Below are 18,319 nucleotides of genomic sequence, written 5' to 3'. Positions count from 1 at the left end.
CTGTAGAGCTGCCTGGTACCTAGAGCAAGGTAATCCACAGTCATCTGCTCTTCACCACCACACTTATTTTCATTAAAAAAATAGAGGCATAAGGAGACAAAAGAAACAGAACTCATGCTGTCAAATACAGCATAATAGGATATTGGAATACTTTTCCGTAACTTTGAAACCGGATTCCAAAACAATTATTTTTCCATGTTATTGTCATATTTTCAGAGTCTAAAGGTACTATACAACTACCAACAGCACCAACAACACACTCTTTCTAGCATCTCGTACCACTAAGGAAAACAGTCAACTCCAACATTCACAAAGCTCTTGAATTTCTGAGTTTATGAATTTATTGTATGTTTTGCAAAATCTTTACCTGAAATAAGCAGCTCAAACTTTTTGAAAGGACAAACTATAGATTATCCTGTTTTGTGTAACAGGTATATGAAATACATATGAAATAGAATTTCATTTAATTCAATGGTAATGTGCCCAACATTTAAAATTTTGAGATTCTTTTTTAATTTTTCATTGCTCCATAATACTTGTGAAAACCAAGGCTTTAGGGCTTTATGCTTGTCTCTACTTAAAACAGTGTTATCAATAAAGTCATGCAAAAGCACTATTATTTAAGGGATCCCAGAATAAACACTTCCATAAAAATGTCATTCACTACTTTTCTGTATGTTTTTCAGAAATAGTCATACCATGCCTCAATTTCACAGGACTCCGGTGCATTAGGAAGAGTGTCAACAGCATGTAGAGCTTGTGTGCCAGCGGAGAAGCTAGAGAGGGCAGCGGCTGAGATAGCTATGGTCTCAGGGCTGAGTGACCACTGGGGACTGACATACACAAGAGAAAAACCCAGCCTGGGTGTTTGCTCATGTCAGTGAGAACTCCCGGGGATCCTGTCTGTCCTACCGTTGTTGATACCATTTCTCTGCTTGGTTCTCCAAGATTACACCCAATAACAGTGCTCTGCCCAGCTCCAGACACACAGCCTACCCCTCACTGCCCTGACATCTATAGTGAACTCTGGTTTCCTCTTCTGTCTTGTTCACTCCCAGGTGTCCACACCGCAGGCAGTAACAGCCACCCTCACTTCCCTCTGTCTCCTGACTGCCCACCTCTCAGTCACATTGCTTGGTTTTTCTCCCCTAACCCCCACGTGTAACATTCAATCCATCAGCATGTCCTGCTGTTTCTACCCGCACCACCCCCCTCCACATACTGAGTGGTTCCATTCTCTCTCCCTGGGGTCTCACCCCAACTCCTCACCTCTCTGAGGACTCTGACAGTGGTCTCCCCAGCTCGACCCTCACTTCTCTCCAATACATTCTCCATAAATGTCCAGATAGTTACTCATTTATTTTTAACAACAACAACAAAAACCCATAGTGAGTCACCTCACTTCCTGCGTAAAAACCCCCAACTCGTCAGCACATGCAGGAAGTGGAAAGGCTCCGGACCTGGGGCCCTGGACGTTCTCAGCATGGCCCTCAGCTCTTCGTGCCCAGGAGCCTCCACCCCCAACGCACACCAGCCTCACTGCTGCCTCAGCTCCCCTCGCCTGCCCCTCGCCGCCTCGCTCCCGTCACCCAGAGCCCCCTGCCTGCCCTCCCTCCCAAGGAGAGGCCCCTCCTCCCATGACTGCCCCCACCCCCAATGCCCTTGTTCTTTGTGTTTCTTCCTGGTTGTTTCTTTCCTTCTGTCAAAAACCATCTTTAGTCACATATACATGGTTTACCTTACTTTTTATTTGTTGTTTGTAGCCCGCCAGCTCCACAAGGGCCTGTCTGGTTTACCAACTTAGCGCCCAGCCCATGCCTTAAGACAAGCCTGATGCCGACTCAGGCAGCATCAAGAGCACCTCTGCCAATGATATGTACCACTTACTCTTCTAAGCCCTGTACTTATGTGCATTAACTCAGCTCCTCTTCATGACCCCTTATTATCCTAATTTCCAGATGAAGAAACCGAGGCAGAGAGATGCTAAGTACTTTCCTCACGGCTGGAAATTTAGTAGGCTGTGGAGGTGGGGCTCCAGTAAGTCTCGAATGGGTCAGTGAGTCAGTCACAAGATGGCAGAATGCCCTCTGGACCAACCCTGCACAGAGAGCCCTCGGCACTTACCTTTCCTCATCCCTCCAAAGGGGTCCTTGTTGGGCTCATAGGGCATCCTGCCCATCACGTCTGGCATGCTCATGCCCTGCTGGTACGGGGTGCTTGGAGTCATGGAGTTGCGTTTGGGGAACGATGACTCACTTGCGTCTGAGAATGGGTCGTGCACACTGACAGTGCTGCTCCTGATGAGATGAGAGACATGAAAGCTTAACCACAGAGCATTAGTCACCTGCAAACACTGATCCAGAAAATAAGCCAACCTTGAAATCTGTGTACATGGGAAAACCATCCAAAGTAAATTATATGACTGAAACGAGTGGTAGTCAATATTTAAAAACTCACTAGAGAACACCATTTTCTCTCTCTCTAAAGTCTGCTCCAGAAAACTAAAAGAGAGACAAATCTAACTTTGTATGGTTCACAGAGATCTTTTAACATACCTTCCACCTTGCATTGGGGTCATCTGTCCATGAGGGGTGGAGGCTGGAGTAGGCGGCTTCAGGTCACCTGGAACCTCTGCCATCGAATTACTGCCAGTTGACTGGGGGGTCTGTGGACCTTGCAAGGATCCTGAGTTAGCTGATAGTAGTGATACCAAGAAAAAATGGGGGGAAAACTAGAGGTTATCAAGTGAGCTCATCCTTGATAGTTATTTTTTTTAAAAGGGAGAGAAAAATAGGACACCATCTCATGTAGAAAGAGTAACAATATCCATTGCTGGTAATGATGCAGTAAAATTAACTGCTCTTACATTGTTTACGGTGAAAATCAGTAAAAGCTTTTTTTTCTAAACTATTTGGAAACGCACTTCAGATATGAGCTGTAAAATACTGGGTAAATGCTTTCCTGGGTATTTATCCCAAGAAAATCATCTAATATAAAGAAGGTTTTAGGCAGAAGACTTCAGTGTTGTTTATAATGGAGATAATTGGAATGTCTAAGAATAAGGAAAAACGGGACAAAAAGTTTGTTTTATCAATTTGATGGACTATTGTGCTGTTTTAGAAAAACATTATAAAAATTATCAAGGTCTTGGGCAATGAGAAATATTTAAGTTGTAAAGAAATGGTATAAATTAATAATGAGCTTTGTATCACTTTTCCACATCTGGATGTGTCTATGCTGTCATTAACAGTAGTTTTCGCAGCTATGAAATAATTTGTTTTTATACAACACAAATCATATTGGTTTAGAATTCTTTATTGTTATGGCAGAAAGTGAAGAGGAACTAAAAAGCCTCTTGATGAAAGTGAGAGGATAGTGAATAAGTTGGCTTAAAGCTCAACATTCAGAAAACTAACATCATGGCATCTGGTCCCATCACTTCATGGGAAATAGATGGGGAAACAGTGGAAACAGTGTCAGACTTTATTTTGGGGGGCTCCAAAATCACTGCAGATGGTGACTGCAGCCATGAAATTAAAAGACGCTTACTCCTTGGAAGGAAAGTTATGACTAACCTAGATAGCATATTCAAAAGCAGAGACATTACTTTGCCAACAAAGGTCTGTCTAGTCAAGGCTATGGTTTTTCCTGTGGTCATATATGGATGTGAGAGTTGGACTGTGAATAAAGCTGAGCGCCAAAGAATTGATGCTTTTGAACTGTGGTGTTGGAGAAGACTCTTGAGAGCCCCTTGGACTGCAAGGAGATCCAACCAGTCCATCCCCAAGGAGATCAGTCCTGGGTGTTCACTGGAAGGACTGATGCTAAAGCTGAAACTCCAATACTTTGGCTATCTCCAGACCCACTGGAAAAGACCCTGATGCTGGGAGGGACTGGGAGCAGGAGGAGAAGGGGACGACAGAGGATGAGATGGCTGGATGGCATCACTGACTTGATGGACATGAGTTTGGGCAAACTCCGGGAGTTGGTGATGGACAGGGAGGCCTGGCATGCTGTGATTCACAGGGTCGCACAGTCGGACATGACTGAGCGACTGAACTGAACTGAATGTCATTATCAGAGTAATAAGACCTGGCTTTAACTGTAATTACACTATAATAACAGAGCCCAGAATTGAACAGATCTTTTTAAAACTTCAGTAGGATTCATGTACGGAGAAAGCAGTGGCACTCCACTCCAGTACTCTTGCCTGGAAAATCCTATGGATGGAGGAGCCTGGTATGCTGCAGTCCATGGGGTCGCACAGAGTCAGACACGACTGAAGTGACTTAGCAGTAGCAGCAGGATTCATGTAAAAAATTAATCCTACCTTAAAACATAACATTTTAAGGGCTCTTCCTTTATCATTGATCATAGTCCTTAGCATGTTAGGTGTTGGATAGATATTGGTTTCACTTATTAATTAAACAAATACTAATTGAATGAATATTGTGTGCTGTTTCCTACTGTTGGAATTTATCAAGTTGACAGAAAAAGATAAAAATTCCTGCCCACATACATACATACATTAAATACTTTCAGAATTCTAACTGTAACAAATAGGATTGCTGGTTGCTTATAAACAATAATTTGCATTTATTATTATCTACAGTTAACGAACTGTACAATTACCACACTTTACTTTAGAGGAAACTGAGTTACACAAACCCTGGAGATTACAGTGCGCTATGAGTAAGAAATGGGGTCTGTCACTTCTTCTCAGAGAGCCTCAGCTGACCCAACATGTCGGCGCGGTTGGTGTGGTCTGGGCCTGGTTGGGAATCAATACTGAGGACTAGCCAACAGAGGGTGCTTTCCATAACACCTCCCCTAGGTGCATAGGACTAGGGTGAATCAGGGAAGAGTAGCTTTAACTATAGATACCTTCTTAGATGTAGATTCCTTAAAATAAAAACTTACCAACTCATGCTTCTAAACCAAACCAGAGTTTTACCAAACTCACTTTATTATATTTGTATACCAAGTATGCATTTCCAGAGTTTTACCAAAAAATACATACTTAAAAAGTAGATATAATGAAAGAAACAAGTCAGAGTCTTTTACAAATATATAAGCATAACCCTACAGACATGACTGCCCCATAGAACTGGCAGGGGAAATAACTGATTTCTTAAACTCAAGAAGCAGACTGTGCAGAAGCCAGCACAGCTTCCTAGGAACACGGCTCACAAGACTGAGAGTTCAGAATGGCCCTTATTTACAAGTATTCACATTTACAGCTTAAAAAAAAAAAAAAAAAAAAAAGGAAACATTCTCCCCTCTTGCCAGTGTGTTTTCCTTTCCTTTCAGGGAAAAAAAAAAAAAAAAAATGAATGCAACCTCTGGAAGCTGCTAACAGAGGAGGCTGGCTCTCTAGGATATCCCTACCTTTTGCCAGAAGCTACAAATGTATACTGGAAAGTAAACAATGGAAAGGTTATTGAAGGTTAAGTACATTCACACACTTCAGAGTGAATGGCCAGACTCCTAGCTGGGAATTAATTTACACAGCATGGACCCAGTGCCCTAGTTCTGGCTGGGGTTGCAGGAAGGAGGGTGGGGAGATGAGGCATAGCTGATAGTCCCAGGTCTACGGCAACCAGAGGTCACCCAGAGGGCACCTCTGTTTATAACCCGAGCCCTTTCTCATTTATCTTCCACTGAGGATTCCCTAGTTGGATCCATGACAGGCTCTGTGACATCACCTGTCAGCTAATAATAGAAATTCAGTCAGCCACCTGCCAGCAAAGATGGATGGGTTTTTGGTTACAGACTTACTAATTGAAAGTGGAGCTTCCTCCCCCCACCCCCCACCCATTCCTCCCAGCCGGGTCCCCTCCCCACCCTGCCCCTACCCCACTCTAGCTTACAGGCAGCTAAGGCCCTGGATCCCCGTGGCTGTTCATTAGATCTTCACTAACTTTTACAGTCGGTTATAGCAAGAGCCCCGCCAGGACTTCAGAGGAGCAACCGCATCCCCAGGCCCTGCTCAGATTTCATTTAGGAGCCTTCCTTTGGTCAAATTGCTCTAGAACCCAAAGGCACAACCTGGATCTCTGGAGTGAGAAGTCACACAGCCACTCTACAGTGAAGATCAGGGTGAAGGCTCCAGGGCTAAGGGGCAACACCTTTCAGAGGCTGACAGGACTGAATTTCAAATCTTATCAGCCGTGTCACATCCGAACTGGAACATAGAGGAATGACCTTAAATCATTAGCTTTTAGGATTTAAGTTGGTTCAGAATGAACATTCAAAAAAAGAATCTAGAATGTTTCTGAGGAATCTTTCAGTTGTTTGCCTGGATATATCGGTAAGGAATAAGCTACAGTTAGGTTCTTATGGGGAAAAACCTGACTTAAAGAACACAAATTTTGGCTGAAAATTAGTTTAAAAATTTTTGTAGTATATGAGGCCCTGACATGGCAAAGGTCTGGGAATAATTTGTTTCCCTTCTCTGATAATAAAAATGTTTCAGAAACATTTTCCTTAATCATGGGTCTAGAATGCTGGAGGCAATGCCTGGCTTTTGGTTGAGAGGTTGGCGTTGCTCACTGCCCCACGGCCTGGTCCATGTTTCTGTTCAATTGCTGAGCGGTGTGCAGAACACGTGAGCCACGCAGCCTGGCCCCTTGCACCCTGCACTATGCCCTCCAGGCTGTGCACTGGCTGAACGGCTAGATACAGGAAGCTTTCCTCCCGTTTCCTGTTTCGCAGACTCGGGCTCCATTTGGACTACTGAGAAGAATGTATTATCAGAGGTGCACCTGCAATCCAAGCTCTTTTGTTCAGTTAAAGCGATAATGTTGCCATAAAAATGATAGTTTAAAATAAAGAGGGGGGAGAGGAAAGAGCTGACTGTTCAGAGCACAGGCCCTGTACTTTCTGAAGTGTCTATACCTCAGCAGGATTTCTTGTACTGAAGCTGATGCACACTGGGAGAGCTATTCTCCATACAGAAGTACAGACCATTCAGTGACATGAGTTCTTTCCTGGCAAATAAAATATACCTTTAGATCTTTGCAGACATCGCCACTTTGGTCCCTACACCCTACTGGGTTTTTATTTTGGAAAAATAGTTTCAGAGCTGTTCAGAGGCAGCTTGTTTTACTCTGTGAACTGAATGTAATGTTGTGAGATTTTCGAAATTAGATTTCACAGTTTTTAAAGTCCACCATAACTGGCAAAGGCTGTGGATCTTTAAGGACGGGGTGAGAGAGAGGAACTTCTCTACTTGTATTTAGAACCAACAGATCTATATTGAGGTGTGCTTATTACACATGTACCCTGGGCCTAAAAAGTATTTATTTGAGATATCTTGATTAGTGGCCTTAGATATTAGCACTGCCCTCCAGATACCAGCTAGAGCAAGTAATTAAAAGAGAAACAACTCCTTTCTTCGGCTCACAGGCACCACTTTCTGTGTGTAAACAGTTTACCTATTACAGCGCTGCTTTAAGCACAAAGTGTGGTAGGTACACCTGGATCTCTAATTTTAGAGCCAGATGTCTGGGATCAAAGCCTGGTTCTCCCCCTCATTAGCAACAACGGGCCAGTCTGCTGAGACTGTATGTGCCTTGGTTTTCTCAGGGGTTTTAGAACAGTATCTGTATCACAGGGCTCATATGAAGATTAAACGGGAAAGCCCTGGCACACTCTAAGTGCTCAAGAAACACTGGCTGTGATCATTCAACTGCATAACAGTGTTGGGGGACATGGCAGGCACACTCAGCCACTTCATATGCAGGACAGTGTAGGCAAGTGTGACCAACACAGGGCTTGGACACGGCCAGAAACAGACCACAGAATGATCAAACTTAACTTGAATGAAGTCACCCAGAACTAAGGATGATTCAAATCTCTTCTCATCTTCAATATTGGACTTATCAGAATTTATCAGTGATTCAGTAATTTCAAATCTGAAATGCTAACAGTAGAACAGAAGCCAGCAGGAGAGCCGAAAGGACGGCAGGGTGTCCAACAGCTGAGTGGAGAGACAGCAGAGAAGGCAGGTACCATTTGTATGATTTTGCTTCTGTGAATTCAAGTGAATCGCCATTATTACCAAGCAGTATTTGCTTATATTCCTGACCTCTAGCTCAAAGCTAAGTTGGACTCCACTTTCGCAGAAACAGGGCTATACAGACTTTTATCATGAAAGTTTGCTGAATTCCCTACAAGCAAAAACTTGGTAGGGAACATTAAATACGAAGTCCAAATTTCATTTTGCTGTGTACAAATCTATGTATCTCCGACAGAGGCAGAGCTGGTGGAAGCTGGCTATTAAATCTGCAGGGTGGCATTTCCAGTATGAGCACAGGTTAATGGGAAGACATTTTGATAGTTAGATGGGATATTTAAAAATAACTGTATAGGAATTAAGGTGTATAACTCAGAACCTGAAGTCTACTTTGACTAGAAAAGGTAAAGCAAAAGATCGGCACCTTCGAAGTGCAGAGCAGAAACACAATATCCCCAGTTCATTCTTTCTTCCGTTAGGCACTGATAATAGGGTCCAGTTAAACGAACAAGAGAAGACAGGGTGCCTCTTTCCCTCTCTCGGACCCCAGGGTGTCCTGTTTGCTCTGCTTGAGTGGCCGTTTCAGAGCCCAGGAGGGGCTCCCGGCTGCAGCGCCCCCACTTACCAGGAGATGGCGGCTGGAGCTTGGGCTGCTTCTTGGTGTCGCCTGTGCTGAAGACTTCCGGCGGGGGCTCCTCCCCACGCTCGATCTTGCACTCAAAGGCAAACAGGTACTGAATATACTGCTTTTTCAGGGAGCTTGCTGCACTGCTCGAAGTGCCAACATTTAGGTTGGTTGCCAGCTCACGCCACTTCTTGTTTTTATTAACCTAGCCAAAAAAAAAAAAAAGGCAGGATCACTGGTTTGCAGCAAAGTGGCTTGTTTAAAGCCAGCAAACAAAAAAAAGCACTTAATATTTTGGTTTACTTTTTTTATTTTTCATTTGCCTCTTTTAACTAATGTTCATTACTCCCACTCAGTAGTGCCTAGACAGCATTTACAGTTATAAAACCATTAAGGAACCTGCTGATAGCTACATAAAAAGCATTGCTCATGGAAATTCTTCTGCCCGGTGCATCTTCTAACGCCTCCGAGTCTGCCAGAGCGGGTGCTGCTCGGAGCCGGCGATTCATCTCTGAGCAAAGGTGCTCTTGCTCACCCCCATCTCACTCTTATTTTTTTATAAAAGGGTGTCTAAAAACTAATTTAAAAAGCAATAACAGAATTATTTTGCAATTTAAGTATCTGAGCCTTAATAAGAAAAACAATGTCTCCTTCCAACAGCCACAAGCTTCCAGAAAGATGAGCCTCATAATTTCTGTTCATGCCCAGTCTTTCACGTGAGGCTTTCTTGTAGTGTTGGGTGAAGGAGGCCCCAACCAAATGAGCCCAACCTAACAGTCCAGCAGAAGTCATCAACCCTGTCTGACCTGCGGAGCCACCAGCTAGCTGACATGGCAGCACTAGTGGGCTTGAGAAGGGGCACATAGGACCATCCAGTGTTCCCACTTACACTCAGGCTGGAGGGAATACAACTGCAAAAAGAGAAGAAAGGAAGGGAATCCTCAAATGTTATATAAAATTTGAGGAATTGGTTTAACTTTTTGATTCCCAATGGGAACAGGTCACACGAGGCTGACACACGAAGGAAACATGAAGGCCTGCAAATGCTTGGGGAATATTTTGCCTTTAGATGTGTCCTGTATTAAGTAGCATGAGTTAAAGGGACAGTGAGTTTGAATGAAATGTTCAATTTTTGGATTCAAACTTCCTCACAAAGCTCTTTATGTCCATTTACTTAGTATTAAATGGTGCGTGAGAAACCAGAGAATACTCTCGGGAATGCTTAGTGCCATTTTTGGTACTGAATGCCAGGCTGCAACGGGCAGGCCTGTGACTGCTTCTGAAATCACAGGCAGAGCACTGCCTGGGACACCCTGAAAAGCAAGGCTTTTAGCTGATCCCTCTGGGGCTGCAGCACCTGTTGGAACCACATCTGATGGGGTGTGAGTGACAATGCGGCCAAGGCCTCACCGCTGGGAATCACTACTACATTCAAGCAACTTCATCAGCTAAGACCCAACCTGGGAGTCCACTTGGCTGAGTGAGGTGTCCTGACGGTTCCTTGCTTCTGTGAGCTGGGTGAAACCCTTCGCTGGCCATCACCCACACCTGGTCACACCTGGTCTGCATCCTGTGATCCCATCTGATTACGCCTTCTGGAGTCAAGCTCTAATTGCTTCACTTGGAGGCCTCAGTCTCGGATAGAAGGAGGCTCCTCAGGGAGGGCTGAGAACAAAAGCCTCTCCTGCAAGCCCTGCAGCCCAGATACCAGGGTGGGTCCTCAGTGATACCTGTGCATCAGCTGACCTACCTTTGGATAGTGAGGCCTGGAACACCTGAGGCCCGGAGCAGCTCCTTTCACTGGTCTGGGAAGGAGCCCAGGAACTGACAGGTTTTAAATGCTCCCAGGTGCTGCTAATGAACAGCTAGGTCGGAGAACCAAGGGCAGATAAAGGGCATGCGCTTCGCAATCAAACTTGGCCCCACCACCTACCCTGAGAGTCCCTGGGCCACAACATTCTTGTACAGTCGGCCTTCCCTGTTCCCTGGTTCTGCATTTCTAAATTCAACCAATTGTGAATTGAAAGCATTGAAGCATCGAAAAAGAAAAAAAAAAAAACCCCCACCCCGCCCAAAAGAAAGTTCCAAAAAGCAAAACTTGAACTTGTACCAGCAACTATTTACATAGCATTACACTGTATTGGGTATTATAAGTAACTGAGAGATGATCTGAAGTATATGGGAGGTGGTGTGTAGGTTCCAGAAATAAAGAGGCTCGAGCTCACAGGGTTTCAGTATTTGTGGGGATCCTGGAACCAGTGCTCCGTGGACCCCAGGGGACGACTGTACTTCAATCTGTTACATCTCTTCTTCAGGGCTGGCGACTCTGCATTCCATGGGTGTTGAGAGAGAAGTGACAAGAAAAACGATGGTGCCCAGGATGCGGCAGGCACTCACCCCTGAGGGCCCTTTTCTCCATTCTACTTCGGGATATGGACACACAAACCCTCCCCAGGGCTAAAAACAAGGTTGTGACAGGGAAAGGAGAATGCGGCCCCTAGGGTACAGAATGAAGGGGGCAAGTGCAGGGGAGGCATCTGCACACCCCCAAAGGAGTGCCTCCGGGCATTCTGCACCTGGGTGCCCCCAGCTGTGGGAAAGGACGGCACTGCCCCTCCTGCCACCCAGGTACAGCGGACATGGTTGTAGAAGGATGACAGTTTTCTTGTTAACTTGCTCTGGATAGAGGGAAACAGTGAATTTGATTTATATCTGATCCAGACAATTTAGTCATTTGCAAAACATTTCTGTTTACTATGAAATTCTAACACAGATTCCACAGAATTCTAGAGCTGTTAGGGACCCTAAAGCAAAACCTAGCTCAAATGTCTCACTTTACCGTTGAGGATTGAGTCCATATAAATGACCTACTGAAGTCACTCTGCAAATGGGTGGCAGATCGAGGTCCCTGACCCCAGTGCAGCCCCCGCCCCCGACCTGCCACACGTGAACATGGATCCAGTGAAGTGACCTTCCCAGAGGCTCAGCTTTCTCTTTGTGAGAAAAAAAAATTCAAGTTTGCATATTCAAAGCTCATCCATAGCATCTCCTCATTCAGCTGTTCTCACCTGTGCCAAACCTCCGATCTCTTTGACGCAGACATAGAGTCGGAACAGGTCCAAGGGCTTCTTGCCCACCGCAGGCAGACTTGAGACCGGGGAGCCCCTCTCCTCCATGAAGGTGAGGTAGCGGTCCACCCACAGCTTCCTCTCTGGCTCATTCCCCAGCTCATACACCTTTGTGATCTTTTCCCCAGTGGTGGTGGATGAGCTGGACTTCTAGAGCCCAGGGTAGCATTTGGAGATGGGGCATAAGCGGGCCGAGGGAAATGGAAGAAGGTGAGAAAAAAAGTAATGAGCTACCAAATACAAGAAGAGAAGAAATTTTAAAACTACTGCTATCACACAACAATCAGGAATGAAGGCTACTAGTTCAGGCACAAAGTATACATTTTCTTAATTAAAAATTTACTTTGACTTTAACTAAAGGGCCCAAACTCCCTCTTTTATATACTTGAAAAACAAAAACAGAACAAAAATCTTTTTCGCTTTATCAATATAAGCGTTGAATCCCAGAAGGCAAGATTCCAATGACCCCTCATGTCATTTTTTCTTTTTTTATCAAAAACGGTACAAGTTCATTGAATGGCTACACTGAGTTTAAAGTTCCAACTGTAATATTATAGAGGCCCCCTCCTCATTACATAGATGCCTACATTTCCTTGTCAAAATATAAATGACCAATGTATAGCTTTATTAAAACTAAATCATATGGAGGTAGAGCACATACATGATGTGTGTTGAAAAATACAAGGTTGGTCACATGTCATTGGACCCAGCGGTGTGTGCGCTTTACATTTGAGAGCCTTCTAAATTAATGGCCAGTTACTAGCATTCTCTCAGAATGATCCGCTTTCCTGACTTAAGATTTCTTGAACTTTTCTGTCAAGGTAATTTTAATAGATTTCTTAAGCAAACATGTGTTCATCACAAACACATGTGCTATTTCATACTCCCAGCTTATTTATGAACATTTACTTTTATGCGCCCATTTGGTTTATACTGATGTTCTAATTCTTGGTATTTCATTTTTCTAATTTTATATTTGATACTAAAATGTCAGAAGTGGCTGTTTCTGCACACCTGAAGCTCACCCTCTGGATTATGTGATCTGGGAAGGTAATACTTTTTGTCCTAAACAGCCCAGCTGTATATTTTCCCTTTCTTTTATGTCTCTGTACATGTAACAATATTTGTGTACTTGTAATATCTGCAACTATGGGATTCTTGTGCAAAATCACTTGTAAATTCTCAAATATTTCCTTGGAATAATAATATATTTCATTTAGTCATGTTTATTTACTAGGTTATCATTTGAAATGTATAGTATTATGTTAAATGAAGTTTTTTAAAACTCTTTTTTGTTATATTTAGCTCAACATAATTTTAAACATGTGACCTGAAATGGGGATGGTGAGTTAAATAACATAACTGTCATCAAGGTTTGATGCTACCTTGTTTAGCACAGTGATTCCCAATAAAACTAGGGCCTGAGAAAGGATGGTTGAGAATGAAATTAATCAAGCTGATGGGTGGCAGACGTCCTTCCAATTAACATGTAATTTCCCAAGCTATTTTTGCTGAAATTTTAAGCCTTCAGCTTTAGAATTATTGAAACATAAAATCTTTATATAAAACATATAAAAATGGGTGATACAGCTGATGTAAGTAAAAAATGTAGAGTAGCAGGATAAAAAAAAAACTGTGACCTTTTACAATTTATACTGATGAAGCTAAAGAGCAAGTCACTTAACAATTACTTTAGATAAGAACTTAAAATGTATATACATATTCCTATATGTCTTATAAATTCATGTATATACCAGAAATATGGAACACATTCCATATCCAAATAAGTTTGTACATTTTATCATATTCTTATATCCAAGGAGTCTCTGACTAGGGAAACTGTTCTAACACATCTTATACCACATTCTCATTCTGGAAACATTACAGAAGCTTTGTCATCATTAATGAGGTAGTTATTAACAAGAGGTTTCTAAATCCTAGTGCTGAAAAACTTTTTGTCTTTATTGGGAGGCACATTGAAAAAATGGACCCAATCTTTTAAAAAAATAAAAATCTGAAATAAGAATCAGAGGAAAAAAGCACTATCATCTAAAATCAATTAACATCACAACAAACCACCACCACCATGAACCTCCCCCTTTTATTTCATCTGTGAAAAAGTGAGAGGTAAAAAATTGAGATTCAATTTAAAAATAAGAGATATAAAATCAATCATTTCAATTTACAATTACTCTAAGTGCTCCACCAACATCCTGAATGTAAGAACCAACGGCTATTTCTGGCCTGGTCCTCTCTAAACCCCAAATGTGGAAGGGCCCCAGGAGAACAGTTCATCATGACCTAAGCAATGAGACTGGTGTTTGTTCCTATTTATGAGAAAGGACTGCATTCTCATAAACGGAAATGGGTCTAAAGGAATGATTCACTTAGTTTGACTATCCATAGTTTAACTTTTCTTACTGTTCTTTGTTAAATGAACTTAAGTTTGATTAACTTCTACATGTCTCAATTTGTTCTCATAAAATGAGAAAATCTTAATGAAGATAATTGCTTTTAATAGTTTTATTTTTCATAGTTTTTAGATCTTTAAAAATGCACTTTATGGTGCCATAATGTAGGAAGAGGCATCTATATGAAAAGAAAGTGGTCAAGCCTCAGTTATGTGTCAGGTCCTAGAAGAGTCCTCCTCTGAGGCCAGCTCCCTGGTCTGAATCATCACAAGTTTTATTTTTCCTTAGTGGCACCTGGCCTCACAGGGCATCGAGGTGTGTGTCCTGTGTGGGATTAGCTGTCTGCCCTCCACTCTTCTGACCAGACCTTACGTTCCACAGGGCAGGACCTGTGTTGATTTTGAATCACCAACAGTGACAGCACACTGAAGGTACTCAGTAGGTATTTATTCTATAAGTGAATACTCAAATGAGAAAGGTCTGAAAAGTCTGGCACCATCCAAGTAAGAATCAACAGCTGATTAAAACAGCCTATAAATAGGCTTTCAGTGAGCAAGGTGCTAAGTGAATGTGGACACAGTCTAATAAGACTGAAAGCTGAGGAAGGGATTGGTGGACAAGTAACATCTCCATTCCCAGTCTCCAGGTGACACCCCAGCCCACTCCCAAAGTTAGTATATGGGCATCCAAACAGAGGAAAACGATATTAAGAAAAACAAAAGCCCTAGGACGTAAAGACTATACACTTTATCACTGATTAGGCTCAACATGCACTTTTTTTGTTCTCAGACATGAGTTTTGATGTGACCTTTGGATAAATGTCATTTACATTCTACTCATCAACAATGGGCAAAAGAAAAAAACAAAACAAAAAACAACTAGCCCTGCAGGAAGATAGTTAACTTTTCCAGGCCACTAGAACACCTCATTTTGCTTTGATACTGTAAAAATTGTATCTTACTGCATGAAACACTGTCATGGAGGCAAGAAAAAGAAATGGAGATGGCTGAAAAATTCCAGCAAGACATTATTATGGTGCCACAAAAGTTTTCCTTGCATATAACTTAATTAAGTCTATAAGCAGACGTTTCCTCAAATCTTTGAGGCAGATTTACATTTCAGCAGTCTTTACCATATGCCTGGTAATATGTGTGTATGCATGTGTATGTGCGAATGTTTATTTTTATTGTAGAATGTTTTGTAACAAAACTGTTGGTCCACGGCACACTGTCAAAGCATAGAACATCTTTGTTATTTCATTTCAGGTCTGTTATTAGACAAGCTTTATTAGGAACACTGTGAGGAGCAATTTTAAGGACAATTTAAAGTTGCATCTCAGAAAGAGAAGTTAAATACTCTTTAACATGTATCTGCAGTGATTTGACAGCAGAGATAATCTGAAGTCCTTCATAACAATCTCCTTTCGTTCCCTTCTTGAATGAGCATTTCATTTGAGCGTGGAGTTGTTTTCTCAATACAAAGCAATCTCTAACACCTTCCACTACCTCAGATCACATCCTCCCTTGTTCTCTTTTTCTATGACTGAAGCCAGAAGTTTGATTGTAAATTTTTAAGTAAAAAGTGGTTATTTACAGGGAGCGATAGTGTACGGAGAACTATATAGAAAAAAGAGGACAGTAATATGTGATTTTAAGTATGATTATGTTACAGTTAGAAAATGAAATAAATAATTCAGTTTGTTTTTCGTTCTCGTATTTAAGTAGAAGGAAGGGTTTTGATAATAGTTCCCTATGGACTTACTAGATACAGATAACGTGACAATAACTTATCTCAATTATTCTTTATTATCCAGAAATCAGCAAGATGGAAATTTTAAACATGTAGTATGGGTCTGTTAGAAGTCTTTAAGAAAAATCTTTTTTTCTCCACTCATGTTTTATTGGTCATCTCTTATTTTCTAACATCAGTTCCCTACCCTACCTCCTCTCTCCTCTGAATTTCTCCCCTCTTCCCATTAGCAGACTTAAAGCTAAATTCCTGTCCATTTTATCTCAACATTTTAAAGATATTTTCAACCTCCGAAATTTTCCCCTCTGAGCCAATAAAAAATGTTTTTGAAAAGTTATACATGGGGTTCTATTTGTTGACTTGGGAATATTACTGATTCAAAAATGTTTTTTCTTTAATGAAAAGAAAAACCAGAACAGATTACGGGACAACGCCCCTCCCCATGTTGGCTGCCTTCTGAGACTCAAAGCAAATAACACAAAGATATCAGAATTAAGGAGCTGCATTCTCTCTTTCATTAGTTCTGCATAACCCATACTAGAAGCATTTTTTTCATTTCATTGAAGAAGCGAAACACATGTCTAGAGAAGAGGTAACAGTGAATATTGCCCTTTCTTTCTCTGAAAAGGAAAATGCTGGTTATAGTAGAGCTCCACATGAATTTTACAAACATTTACTGGAACTACCAAATCTTCAAACCTTCAGCTCTATCTGTTTAAACCAGTGAATGGATAATTAATAGCAGCCTCCTTGTGGGGTTTTGACTAGATTGCCAGATTCTGCAGTTAGAGTCTTCTTCCCTCCAACTTGCTTTTCCTGAGCTGTGCTCTTCAATACATTGTCTTACAAAAATTAGCGTATTAATTAAGCCTTCTTGGCAAGTAATTGCATGTTCAGTTTTTTTTTTTAAAGATCTTTCGATTCCCTATATAAATGTAAAATAAAGGTTACTACAGTGCCATTCTTCTTCTTCTTTAATGGCACAGAATTAATTTCTTTAGTAGGAAAATAAAAGCCTAGTTCTACAGACAGAAGAATATTAAGGAAAAAAAATTCCCTTATATACACATTTCCACTTTTTAAAAATATCATATAAAATCAACAATTTTAAGATTCTCAGCATGCTTGCACAGGATGTAAATTTTCTAACTCAAATGATTCTAATGTAGGCACACATTAATCTATGAGTAGCATTCCAAATATTCACATATGCTAACATTTCTACAAATTTTCTGTTATTTTCTGACAACTAGACTGAAACAAAGTAGGGCTATAACAAGCTGAACTGTGCCCAGAGTATAGTATTTATGTTTTCAAGATACAGGTAGTTGTGACATAAGATCTTTTAGACACAATAGCCCATGAAAGATTTAGTCCAAAGGCCAAACTTATCATTTATTCCATGGCTGCTATTAGTTACCATGTAAATGGACAGTTAACTCATTTTAAAGAGCTTCCAGAAGCGCACAATGGGTTAGACATTTAAACAAAGTCACTCTGTGAAGGAGTTTGGGCCCACCAGCACAATCACATGCTTCTTATAGACGCTTCTTTATATCAGTGGTTTCATTATCAGCAATCAACTTACGTTATGATGCATACAAACTTTACTCATTTTGTTACTAGTATAATTACGAAGAAAATCCTTTCATGGATAAATTATGAAGAAAAAGTCTTATAAAACAAATTAATAAGCAAGCATTAAAGTAGAATTAATTATCAAAAAAACCCCCAAAAACCGAAAAAAACAAAACAAAACAAAAAAAAAAACCAAAAAACCAGAGCCACTTACAGGGCTTGATGGAGTCTTTGGCCAGCCTGGGCTGCTAATGCTATCACTTTCATCTCCATGAAATGAGGAGATGCTAGCAGAGCTGGGGGACATTGGGGAAGGGACTGGCAGGTTGCCGGGGGTTGGGGGCTGAGAAATACCCTGAGAGCTGTAGCTATCCTGTGGTAGAGGAATAAAAAAAAAAAAAAAAAGACAAAGGTAGGGCAAACTTTATTTAAAATAACAAAAAGCACATCCAGTTTAACAGACTAATTTTTATATATAATATATATATAAAGACATGTACAAACACACACACAAAATCACACACATATAAAGGTATTAAAACAACATTCTTAATTAGTATAACTTGGTAAGTTTGCTGGATGCTGGATAGGACCACTAAGCCACCATGCTTATTCAAGCTTACATGGAATGCTAAGCATGGGTTACCCCTTATGAAAGAAAGAAAGGAAAAAAAAAAAAAGCTGTTCACCTTATTTATCAAATAAGGCAGGAAAGCAAAATATTAAGTATGCTGTTGTTGTTGAGGCGGCCAAAACAGGAAGCTATAAACTGAAGGCAGAGAAAATGGCTGCAAGTATCAAAACCAGGCAA

The 18,319-nt window shown here is 41.4% G+C and overlaps 1 protein-coding gene across 1 annotated transcript in view; it reads right to left on the bottom strand.

Annotated features, from left to right (window-relative positions):
- ARID1B (AT-rich interaction domain 1B) overlaps positions 1-18,319 on the bottom strand; it is a 424,182-nt gene that overhangs the window by 16,837 nt on the left and 389,026 nt on the right. Inside the window, exons 11-15 of the mRNA XM_052645664.1 lie at positions 17,723-17,881; positions 11,711-11,920; positions 8,643-8,847; positions 2,556-2,694; positions 2,125-2,297 (exon numbers count right to left, since the gene is read on the bottom strand). Coding sequence (XP_052501624.1) covers positions 2,125-2,297; positions 2,556-2,694; positions 8,643-8,847; positions 11,711-11,920; positions 17,723-17,881 — 886 coding nt within the window. The remainder of the gene's footprint in view (positions 1-2,124; positions 2,298-2,555; positions 2,695-8,642; positions 8,848-11,710; positions 11,921-17,722; positions 17,882-18,319) is intronic.

The sequence above is a fragment of the Budorcas taxicolor genome, chromosome 9 (assembly GCF_023091745.1).
Source record: "Budorcas taxicolor isolate Tak-1 chromosome 9, Takin1.1, whole genome shotgun sequence".
Lineage (NCBI taxonomy): Eukaryota > Metazoa > Chordata > Mammalia > Artiodactyla > Bovidae > Budorcas > Budorcas taxicolor.
This window is presented reverse-complemented; position numbering and strand designations above follow the sequence as displayed.